We start from the raw sequence: 12,161 nt of genomic DNA, 5'->3' as shown, positions 1-12,161 counted from the left end.
ATGAAGAACCCCCCCCCCCCCCACGGGGAGCGTGTCAGAGAATGAAATCATTCCAATGTCATTCAAACGACAATAAAAATAATGGGTAAAAGTAGCGTTTGCAGTATTTTCGTTCGAGGTTACATAAACCAATGGACCCAACTGAGCCTTTTTGTGGCCGGCGCTTTAATGTTTCTGAAAATTGGAACATACGTTCGTCGTTGAAAGAAATTCAAAAATAAAGGCACACGCTGACATTGTTTCTTTCATGATATTGTTTGGGCGGCCGATCCCGGTAAATTGGATTTGTCTGCCCCTGAATAATGTGGCGCATAACGCGTGTGTTTGTGTTCTCGGTCTAATGGAAGAGTGGCCTTTGTGTCGTCCCCCCTTCAAGTCCCCTCTAATGTATTTAGGTTTCTTTCACTGTGATGTCGGCGGCCGTGCTGCCTATTGGATTAGAGCCAGGTGAAGGAGATGGCTGCGGGGGGGGGGGGTGTCGGGACATACACAAACATGTTCTTTCATCTATTTGTAGACCTTCATTGTTACAACACGTTCTCTGACCCCTTTTCCCCAGTTCAATGCAAACGTGGGAATATTCATGTGAATAATTGTGCTCCACCAGATGTTTTGTTGTTGTTGTTGTTGTTTCTTGACAATACAGCGGTCCCAAAGATGAACATCAAATCTGTAATTTGACCAAAATATAGAACTTCCAATGTCATCCAAAATCCAGAGTTCAAACTTCTCGACAGATCTTGCTAGACTTCAGTTCAGTGAGCGTCACAGGACGCGTCGTCACTTCTTATCAAAGATGCCAGTGGTGTTCTATCCCTCCATCCATTTACTTAGCCGCTTATCCCCACAAGGGTCCCGGGGAGTACTGGAGCCTATCCCAGCTGTCGGGGTACACCCTGAACTGGTTGCCAGCCAATCGCAGACAAACAGTCGCACTCACAATCACACCTATGGACGATTTAGAGTGTCCAATTAATGAATGTATGTTTTGGGGATGTGGGAGGAAACCGGCGTGCCCGGAGAAAACCCACGCAGGCACGGTGAGAACATCGGACCCGGGTCCTCAGAACTGCGAGGCCAACGCTTCACCAGCTGCTCCACCGTGCCACCAGTAGTGTTCAATTATTTTTCAATCCTACTACCAACAGTGGTTTACTTTACTTCTCATCACAGTAAGTGAAAAATGAAACTCGTGTCAATTACTCGCCGTCACATTTTGCACTTATTTATTTTTATTGTTTATTTACTTATTTTTATACTTGTACCACAGTAAGTTACAAAAGTTACTTTAACCATTGTCTGGACAAGAAAGTCTCCGGATGTGTTTGTTTGGACAAATAAATAAATGTTTACATTTATCATACAGGTGGAAGAACTGTAAAGCGTTGGCCTAACAGTTCTGTGGACCAAGGTTTGAATCCCGGCCTGTGTGGCGTTTGCATGTTCTCCCCGTGCCTGCTCGGGTTTTCTCCGGGCACTCCGGTTTCCTTCCACATCCCAAAACATGCATTAACTAATTGGACACTCTAAATTGCCCCTAGGTGTGATTGTGGGTGCGACTCTTTCCTGTCTCTATGTGCCCTGCGATCGGCTGGCGACCAGTTGAGGGTGTACCCCCGCCTCCTGCCCGTTGACAGCCGGGATAGGCTGCAGCACTCCCCGCGACCCTTGCGGGGATAAGCGGCTCAGAAAATGGATGGATATATCATACATACACGATTGCTCTATTTTATAAAATTGGAAGATCTGAATTAAAAAAAGAAAAATCAGAAAACGACATTAGACTGTTTTCATTGTATGTAGCCGACTGAAGGTCGATGGTTCCATCCCCATGTAGGATCCAAAACCAAGTCCAAAATACCAGAAAACAGAATATCAACCTCGTTAAGGAGTACAACATTTATAAGGCTGCCGAAAAGATGTGTACGGAGCCTCTGAACCAGAATCCACGGTAACAAATCGGTGGCCTAGCACGAAGGTGACCCCAGCGGGGAGTTGGGATGGACAGCAGGGGCAAGCGACGAGGAAATTGATACCAATTGGCAAGATGACGACAGGCGGGTAAGAACCGCAGAGTGTCAGCGTGAGGGCCCCGCTATGTGCAAAACAACACAATTAAGTGGGAGGCTTAAACGGAATCAGTGGATGCATCATGCAAATTATGGGTTTTTTTTTTTTTTCCTCTCCCCCCTGCCAGTGTCTGCCATAATGCGGGTCGCCATCGCGGAATACAAATCAGGGACTTAAACCTGATGAAAAGATGGGCGAGTGAAAGGAGAGCATAGGAAAGACATGATCAGGGAGACGATCGGGAAAAAGAGATGACGGTTCCGTTCAGCGAGAGAACTTCATTGAAAGGTTCGGGTTAGGTTGCTTCTTGGTTCTACTTCAAGCTGCCTCCACGTCTTCTTGCACGATGAAGATTTTTAGCGGCAACTTGACTTACTTGCCTTCGAGTACCGTTTTACATATTTCTGACAAAATAGCCTGTCCATATATGTAATGCAATTTACAGCACCCATTAAGTGAAAACCTCACAGAGATTACAGTTTGAATGTTTCAAGAGAATTATTGGAAACACGGAAAGACTCTATAATAATAAAAATAGCAGTCCAATGTGACTAGTCAGATTAATCTACGTCAGGGGTGTCAAACTACTTTTTAATGCGGGCCATATCGTAGTTACGGGTTCCGTCAGAGGGCCATTACGACTGAAACCATGAAAATCTTTAATTTACCCATCATATTTACACATCAAATGTACCAGCTAGTTTTGGAATCAGAAATCAGCGGTAATGGGTTTGTCAACTATTGTTGATCTTTGGTGACACAAAAATGCTTGAAATATCACAACGTCATCATTTATGATATGACTGTTAGAAATGTTGGTTCAAATTTTGAACAAAAATCATGGAAGTTGACACACGTGATTTGCTTTCGCGGGCCACATCAAGTCACGTGGCGGGCCGCATCCGGCCCCCAGGCCTTGAGTTTGACACCTGTGATCTACGTTTTCGGTATATATATATATATATATATATATATATTTTATTGTTAGGTGTCGTAGTTTTTTTAGAAAAGCAACAAGACCCAGCATTTATGATGTGCGGCTGTCCAATTGGGCAATTTGTTGAAAGGGGTGTGTTCAACAAAATACCAGTCTGCCATTGACATTACGAATTCAAAACTTTTTGGGGTTTCTAGGACGTACCACTCCTTTGAATCACTAATATTTAGTTGTATGATCACAGATTTCTTTTTTTTTTTTTTTTTAAATAACTGCTTCACATCTACTTGTGACTTCTTTCCGCTGTTATTCTACCTCAAGATTTCTTAATGACATTCCACAATTCATCTACATTTTTTGGTTTTGCTTCAGAAATTTTTGATGTCACCCCACAAATTCTCGATTGGATTCATGTCCGGGGATTGGGTTGGCCAATCCGTCCCATGAACTTTGTTGGTTCGGAACCAAGCAAATATGGATTAATCTGGTTAGTCACATTGGACTGCTATCATTTTGAACACTACTTTATGTAGCGCTGAATTTTTGAGCTAAAGGATTGTATTAGTTTTGATAACTGAAAGTAAAATTAGGTGTGGTTTCATTGGACACATCCTAATTGTGTGAGTGTGGAGACAAAACTTTTTTTTTTTCACGATTTTGAAGCTTAATTTTATCTACACATACATTTCTTTAATGATCCAAATTTGGCAGGCTTGTGAATAATAATAATGCTATTTTCTGAGTTGTATCAAATTTACAAGATATTCATTTTCACTAAATTGGAGGGACTTTATTCATGGTAGGTGAACTAAGACTAATATTACCAGAAAACAGCCAAGTTCATACATAAGTAGTATTTGGACAAGGCAAGTGACTGTTGCTATCTTTTTGAGTCGCTTTTGACACTTTTGATTTCTGTGGCATGGCAAGTGGTGATTTTTCAGCTGTCCCAGTTGTCTTTGAATGAGAGGATGAGGACACCCAAGACCGTGGACCAGTCATTCGCGAGGCTCATATTTCCATTTCCATTTCCATTTCCACAACAGTTTCCACCCAGAACTACCGGCGTAAAAATGTTCCCCGAGCATCCGATGTAGGTCTTCCTTGCCACTCCTCTCATTTCAGTTCCTTTGTGGTAGTGTCTAAGGGTAAATTCCTAAAAATAATTATTGTTCAAATAACCGGGAACAAAATGTGCTTGCGCTAAAGGCAGGCAGGCGACAGACAGAACGTCACGTAACCCAACAGGCTGGGCAACATTTCTCAGATTTTTCTGATACTGTTGCGGCCTGAAGTTCTTTAATGAATAGGCCTGCAAAAGCACTGCGCTCATCAAGCTCCCTTATTATGCAAGAAGCTGCTACCTGGTGTCTCTAAACACATCAGACACGCACGGGACGCGTCTGCAAAGTGGCCGAGGTGGAGTTAACTGCGGTGCCGTCATCGTGACATCATCTCCCTGAGGCCTGTGTTTTTTTTTTTGGCGAGGACAAGAGGCAGCTGGAGGTCTGTTGTCCGGTTAGCCGTCCAAAATGTTGCGAGAATCCACATTCGGAAAAACTCCCTTCACCCTTAAGTATTGGTAACCCTTGGCTTCTTTCACAAGAACAAGTACAGTTGAATCTCCAAAATTCTCCACCTAATGCACGATCAACTGTGCTGGATGAACGTCCAGGGCCACTTTCAAGCAGATACAGTGAAGAAAACAAGTATTTGAACACCCTGCTACATTGCAAGTACACCCACTTAGAAATCATGGAGGGGTCTGAAATTTTCATCGCAGGTGCATGTCCACTGTGAGAGAGATCATCTAAAAAGAAAAAGCAAGAAATTGCAATGTATGATTTTTTTTAACAATTTGTGTGATACAGCTGCAAATAATTATTGGAACACCTGAGAAAACCAATGTTAACATTTGGTACAGTGGCCTTTGTTTGCAATTACAGAGGTCAAACGTTTCCTGTAGTTGTTCACCAGGTTTGCACACACTGCAGGAGGGATTTTGGCCCACTCCTCCACACAGATCTTCTCTAGATCAGACGGGTTTCTGGGCTGTCACTGAGAAACACTGAGTTTCAGGTCCCTCCAAAGATTTTCTATTGGGTTTAGGTCTGGATCATGCCAGAACAATGACATGATTCTTACGGAGCCACTCCTTGGTGTTCCTGGCTGTGTGCTTGGGGTCATTGTCATGTCGAAAGACCCAAAATGCTCTGACTGAGGGAAAAAGGTTGTTCCCCAAAATCTCACAATACATGGCCGCGGTCATCCTCTCCTTAATACACTGCAGTCGTCCTGCACCATGTGTAGAAAAAACACCCCCGAAGAATGATGCTACCACCCCCATGCTTCACAGTAGGGATGGTGTTCTTGGGATGCAACTCATCATTCAATTATGACCAAAAAGTTCCATTTTGGTCTCATCTGACCACAAAACTTTCTCCCATGACTCCTCCGTATCATTCAGGTGATCATTGCCATTAATGGGGGACTAACAGGTCTTTGAGGGTCAGAATTAAAGCTGATAGACAGGTGTTCAAATACTTATTTGCAGCTGTATCACACAGATAAATCGTTAAAAAAAAAACATACATTGTGATTTCTGGATTTGTCTTTTGAGATCATCTCTCTCACACTAGACATGAACCTATGATGAAAATTTCAGACCCCTCCATGATTTCTAAATGGGAGAACTTAAAGCAGGGTGTTCAAATACTTATTTTCTTCACTGTATGTAAAATTTTACAGGCACCATCGAGCATTAGCATCCACAGATTTGACAAAGCTGCTGGTGATGTGTCCATGCGCCACATGCACACACACACTTTGACCAGTGAAAATTAATTATAGTAATTAATATGTCACAGCACTCAGAAAAGAAGCTCATAAAATCTGCACTCACTTGGTCCAGCAGCTATTGTATCCAAATTATTTTCTTGCATTAGCCAGGGCCAGCCCCTAAAAATGGGTTAATTTCAGCAAGGCCACAAATACAGTGTCAGATATTCAATAATTCTTCATCCACGTTGCACTTTTGTGAAAGCATTTCACATCACATGTAATAAAAACACCCGGAAACATCCTTTAAGTAACGATCAACATGTACTGCTCCACAAGTTTAAAGCGAGATTACCCATCGGCTGACGAAACTAAAGTCAAATTATTCACCCACTGAGGATGCCTGACAGATATTTCATGAGAAAAATTCCATGATTATTTTCAGCCAAGTCGTTAGCCATTTATGCTTCTATCTGAATGGTATTTACTGTACCTTAGCATTTGTTTTACAACAATGTTAATCATTCATCCATTTTCTGAGCCGCTTGTCCTCACAAGGGTCGCGGGAGTGCTGGAGCCAATCCCAGCTGTCATCGGGCAGGAGGCGGGGTACACCCTGAACTGGTCGCCAGCCAATCGCAGGGCACCTGGAGACAGACACCAGTCGCACTCACAATCACACCTACGGGCAACTATGGAGTCTCCAATGAATGTTTTCGGGGTGTGGGAGGAAATCGGAGTGCCCGGAGAAAACCCACGTAGGCACGGGAGGAACGTGCAAACTCCACACAGGCGGGTGCCAGGATTCGAGCACCGGTCCTCAGAACTGTGAGGCCAACGCTCCAATCAGTTTCTCCAGCGTGCCGCCCCTCATTACCGGTAATTAATTTTCTCACTGTTCTGGTACTTTTCAGTCAGTCTCTGTTGCAGTCAGTTCCATTTCCCAATCAATGTTTGTTTGCCATCTAGTGTAGTTTAAAAAAAAAAAATATATATATATATATATACATATATATTTGGTAGCCCGACTTCACGCAGACACACATTTCCACCATCGCAACCCTTTAAAATTCATCAGAGGAAAAACAAAACACAAGTAAGTCGGCCTTAATGCCCCTAAATTGCATCAATCGGCACACTGTTTCCAAACCCCCATGTCTATAAAAATGATTATGGAGGCCATGGAACATTTTGATAAGCAGGTTGGTAATTTTAACAGATTTGTGGTCACCTAGGTAACGTGAACAAAAGAGTGACAGTGAGGCACATTATCTTCTCAGGATCGGTGAAATGATTGTGAACCGTAAACCCCGAGACGACTCACTTATGAAGCATCAGGACAAACAGCCGCACCTAAAAAAAAAAATGATGGCTTGTACAACATTTATTATGGATTTCATTTTCGCCACACATCGAAAGTCACATTGCACAAAATCGAAGAGAAAACTGCTCGACACTCAATTACAAGGACTCAAACGCTTCATTTTGTTAAAGTAAGATATCATAAGTATACTCATATTTCAGGGATGGAACTTTTTATATTTATATACTGGCATATTTGGTATCTAACAGTATATATTATAATAGTCTGTACGCGAACAGAAAGGTTCAGAAAGTGAAATTGAGTTGGAGAATGGCAGATCATTTGTCATAGAGGTGTGTAATTACACTGTTATACGGAGAGCCACACAGAAGAAGTAAAACGTTTTCAGTTCATTTCATGAACCATTACTGGACCTTCTTAATTAGCCCTGTGACTGGTCAACCTCAACTAATCCAGCTAGGGTCCGATCTGACTCTAGAGAGTCTGGTGAATTGGTGAAACATTTGATTTTGAACAAAATGTGTGGGCAATTTATTTGAAATAAAAAAAAACACCCCCCTGTTTGTTTCAATAAATGCGACTGTATTAACTGTTGTAACAAACCAGTTAAACAGAGTTTTCAAAAATACTTCTCATGTGTTTATGCTTATAACTACTCAATTCCTTTTGTGCCTAACGTATTTGACATCCATGGCTGGGTTTATGCTAGCTACCGTACAACTTTACACTTTGACACCCGAGGATCTCAGCAACCAAGAGATGCCATCCAGAAGACCCGACAGGGATTCCGCAACCGTATCCTGCACCTGGTGCAACACAAAGAAAGACGGATTGCTCAAAGGCACATCAACAGCAGCCAGGAAGCAGACTCGCATTTGATCCGCACCAGGCATTGAGCCGACTCCAGTCATTCATTTATTAAATTAGAAAGTATGATACTTACCATCCAGGGATTCAGCAATTGCGGCAGGCCGAGTCTCTTCGCCATGTCAACACAGGGGGTTCGACGCCTGGTTCGCAGGCTGCCGGGTCCAACTGATTGACTTTCCTCTCTGGAGATGCACGAGAGCACCAGTAGGGGTTTGGATTTGGAGCTCAGCACGGCCTTGATCTGAGACCCCTCAGATTCCCCCTCACCTAGTCATCGAAACTGCGTGTTAATACTGAAGACCCGATCCTGAATTGAAAGGCTGACAAATTAAGTGGAATGTACAATTTGAGGTGGAATGGTGGGAATTGGAGAATGTAGTAGGTGCCCGGGTGTCCAGAAGGGCTGAATATGAAAGAAATGTGAATTTCGGACAAAAATAGTTGTGGAGAAATAATAATTTTAAAAAATATTGTGAAATGAAAAAAAAAAAAGAAAACCGCCACAAAAAAAGTATACACTGTTCACTGAAATAATGATGAAATGTGCTTGTAGCAGAAGACAAATTGCAATAGCACACATAATTTCATTTTACAGTATATGTATTATTTGTGGTTCCAGCCCACTTCCTGCCCGAAGATAGCCGCGACAGGCTCCAGCACTCCCGCAACCCTTGTGAGAATAACCGCTAAATAAAATTCATGGATGGAGTAAACAATTTGTAATATATCTTGGGACGTTTAAGTGGGAGTGGCTAATTTCTCTACCTGTCGGTTTCCCACCTCTGCCCGGTTCGGCGTTAGCCACATAGATGACCCCTTCCACGACCTGGCACACTTGCTGCACCTGTTGGGCCGGTGAGTAGACTGGACGCCCGGAGTCATCGCTTCCCACTAGAGAGAAGAGTTTTCCACTCATGTACAGCTTCTTTTCCTTGGCGCGGTCCCGCTCAGCCCTGCAAACAAACATCCTAATGAGACAGCAACCAAAACCGCTGACTCTAAAATCCTGCACGTACTATTCAAGGTAAGGATGCGCTTACTTGTTTGTCGAGTAAAGAGTAAAGATGTTGAATTTGTGTTGGTTGTTGAACATGTAACTGATGCCAGAGCCGATCACCGAAGGTCCTGAAGGATGGAGTTGGAGAAAAGTGGAATGACTCTTGACGAAACAAAACAAAACAGAAGCAAGACTGCCACCCGTTGGTGGACGAAATATTCTGCAACGCAGAGTGCAGGGTCGGCTTTAGTCAGGTAAATAAATGTCTTAGGAGTACTACAAAGCCTGTACAACCACTTTCTGTCTATTCTTCTTTGTTAGACATTAATAACTCAAAACGTCCATTATACCTATATTAAAATAAACCAGGAACTGAAACTAATATAAGAACTCACAAGCCTTTCTCCTTAACTAATGGAAATATTCATACATCACATTAATCCATGACCATATCCATATTCGAAACATTAAATAGACAGAATATTGCTTTAACCAATCATATCCTTGCTTGTAAGCAGGGGCATCCATAAACGTCTTTCTCAATTTTCTGCTGAGAACTTTGGAGGTGGACTTAGAAAGACGACGTACGCCTTCTTCTTCCTCTTTTGCTTTCGGCTTGTCCCGTTAGGGGTCGCAACAGTGTGTCATCTTTTTCCATCCGAGCCTGTCTCGTGCATCTTCTTCTTTAACACCCACTGTCCTCATGTCCTGCTTCACAACATCCATCAACCTTTTCTTTGGTCTTCCTCTCGCTCTTTTGCCTTGCAGCTCCATCCTCAGCACCATTCACTCTCTCGCCTCTGGACATGTCCAAACCGTCGACGTCTGCTCTCTCTAACCTTGTCTCCAAAACATCCGACTTTGGCTGTCCCTCTAATGAGCTCATTTCTAATCCTATCACACCAAGCGAGAACCTCAACATCTTCATTTCTGCCACCTCCAATTCTGCCTCCTGTTGTTTCTTCAGCGCCACCGTCTCTTATCCGTACACCATGGCCGGCCTCGCCGCTGTTTTGTAAACTTTGCCCTTCATCCGAGCGGAGACTCTTCTGTCACATAGAACACCAGACACCTTCCGCCAGCTGTCCCAACCCGCTTGTACCCGTTTCTTCTCTTCCTTACCACACTCACCATTGCTGTGGATTGTTGAGCCCAAGTATTTGAGGTCGTCCACCCTCGTTATCTCTTCTCCCTGTAGCCTCGCACTTCCCCCTCGGCCCTCTCATCCACGCACACGTATTCTGTTTACTTTGGCTAATCTTCATTCCTCCCCTTGTCAGTGCCTGCTTCCATCGTTCTAATTGTTCCTCCACCTGCTCCCTGCTTTCACTGCATATCACAATGTCATCTGCAAACATCATGGTCCAAGGGAAGAAGAAGATGTAAACCAGAGATGAAGAATAGCGCAACAAAAAAAGGATGGCCGTAGTTCAGCAATGTGGGAGATAATGCGTAAATACCCCACGGATGCTCACCCAAAAAATATATTTTTTTTTTCTTTCAAATTCAATGAGGACATGGGCTGACTAAACGAAGCTTCTCCCATCACCTCACATAGTTTGACGGCCACAAGATGGTGCCAAATCAACATTTTTATATTTGATATTGCTGTGCCCAGGGCTTAAAAATAAGAGAATCAAGAGTTTTTCAAGGTATAATGAAAGACAGCCCCCCCACACCCACCCAAAAAAAAATAAAAATAAAAAAATAGATAAATAGATAGATAGATAGATAGATAGATAGATAGATAGATAGATAGATAGATAGATAGATAGATAGATAGATAGATAGATCTCAACAAAGAGTTGAATTTTCAAATGCCAAACCACAAATAGCCCAGGGTTCACTGTACTGTTAAAAAAAAAAAAAAAAAAAAAAAAAAAAGACTCTTAAAAAAATACATTTGGTGGCTCACCGTTCACCTGACTGTTTGGGATGACTGACACCGGGAGAACATCAGAGGCGTGCATGAGCCTGGTGACGATAGAGACATCCAACTGCTCCATGCCAGGCCCGAACATAGCGTAACGCGGCTCAGCTGAGGGCACCAGAGACTGCAGGAAGGCCGTCAATATTCTGTATGGTGGCCACGAAGGAAGCCACCTCTTTCTGCACGACGGGCATCCTTTCAGGTACCTGCGGGAATGCAACAGTTATTGAATTCTCTCAAGATGAAGCATCAGCCTATTTAAAAGTCACCAACTCCGCCATGTAGTCGACTTTTGTGTCCATCCTGTCATAGTCGCCCTCTTCTGCATCGTCACCCACGACCGGTGCCTCCAATCGCGGCATCGTTAAGTGATCGATGGAGGACCAGTGGGGCATGTCCCTGAGGAGGAAGAACCTCCACAGCAGCGGGTCTCAGACCAAGGCCCTCCAGTAGCGGCTGGTTGCTCCCAGGCGACAGATGTCCACAGATGACAACAAGGTCATGATATGGAACTGCACATCCACCTTCAGAATGGAACTACTGTTATTACCGCTAGTTGAAATCCCCAATTTCTTTATCTCTGCGTTTTTTTTTTATGCTTATGTATTCATCCATTCTTTGTTTTTAAACAACTTCCCTCTTTTCCAAATTAGGGTCAAGGGTGACCTGGAGCCTGTCCCATGCTGAAAGCCCATGCTACTGGTCACCATACATTTAAGACTATTTATTTCACTATTTTGTAAATTTTGTCTAAACTACGGTCCCAAGACAGAGTCTGAATGTCTGGCACCCTGTCTGGCGTGGTCTGAAAACATGACCATTTTCAATACTTTATTTAAATCCAAACGTTTTAATTTAGTACTCACCATAGCAGTTAACAAAAAAAAAAAAACGCGTTTTTTCCTTCCCAATTGTACTTTTAGTTCCGGGAGCTTATTTTATGTATAAACCGACAACCATTTTCAAATGACGATCTCGTCACATCGGAATCCAACTCACCGGTAAACAATCCAAAAAACCGGGTTCTTCCTCTCCGTGGTCCAAAACGGCTTCACTCTGGCCGGGAGGCCAATAAAACTCCTTTAACCGTCTTAGGCTTCGTATAACGACAGATTCGCTCCGGCGTTTGGTGTTACCTGCCATGACTACTCGCAGATGTTAAAACTTTACATGTGGAACTTGACAGTTGAGCAACTGTTGACGTGCTGGGTTGGCCTCACTTCCTGATGACAGCAGTGGTGCATTGTGGGTATTG

At 43.2% G+C, this 12,161-nt stretch overlaps 1 protein-coding gene across 1 annotated transcript; it reads right to left on the bottom strand.

Moving 5' to 3' along the window:
* Nucleotides 1-7,670: 7,670 nt before the first annotated feature.
* On the bottom strand, nucleotides 7,671-12,153 carry fbxo4 (F-box protein 4). Its single transcript, XM_061818114.1, is given in 7 exon segments — nucleotides 7,671-7,915; nucleotides 8,053-8,246; nucleotides 8,760-8,932; nucleotides 9,020-9,104; nucleotides 10,892-11,112; nucleotides 11,180-11,430; nucleotides 11,906-12,153. Coding segments are annotated over 7 exon segments (1,152 nt in total). The 5' UTR covers nucleotides 12,050-12,153; the 3' UTR covers nucleotides 7,671-7,831.
* Nucleotides 12,154-12,161: the final 8 nt, after the last annotated feature.

The sequence above is a fragment of the Syngnathoides biaculeatus genome, chromosome 4, assembly GCF_019802595.1.
Source record: "Syngnathoides biaculeatus isolate LvHL_M chromosome 4, ASM1980259v1, whole genome shotgun sequence".
NCBI lineage: Eukaryota > Metazoa > Chordata > Actinopteri > Syngnathiformes > Syngnathidae > Syngnathoides > Syngnathoides biaculeatus.
Note: the sequence above shows the minus strand (reverse complement) of the source record. Positions and strands in the feature narration are given on the sequence as shown.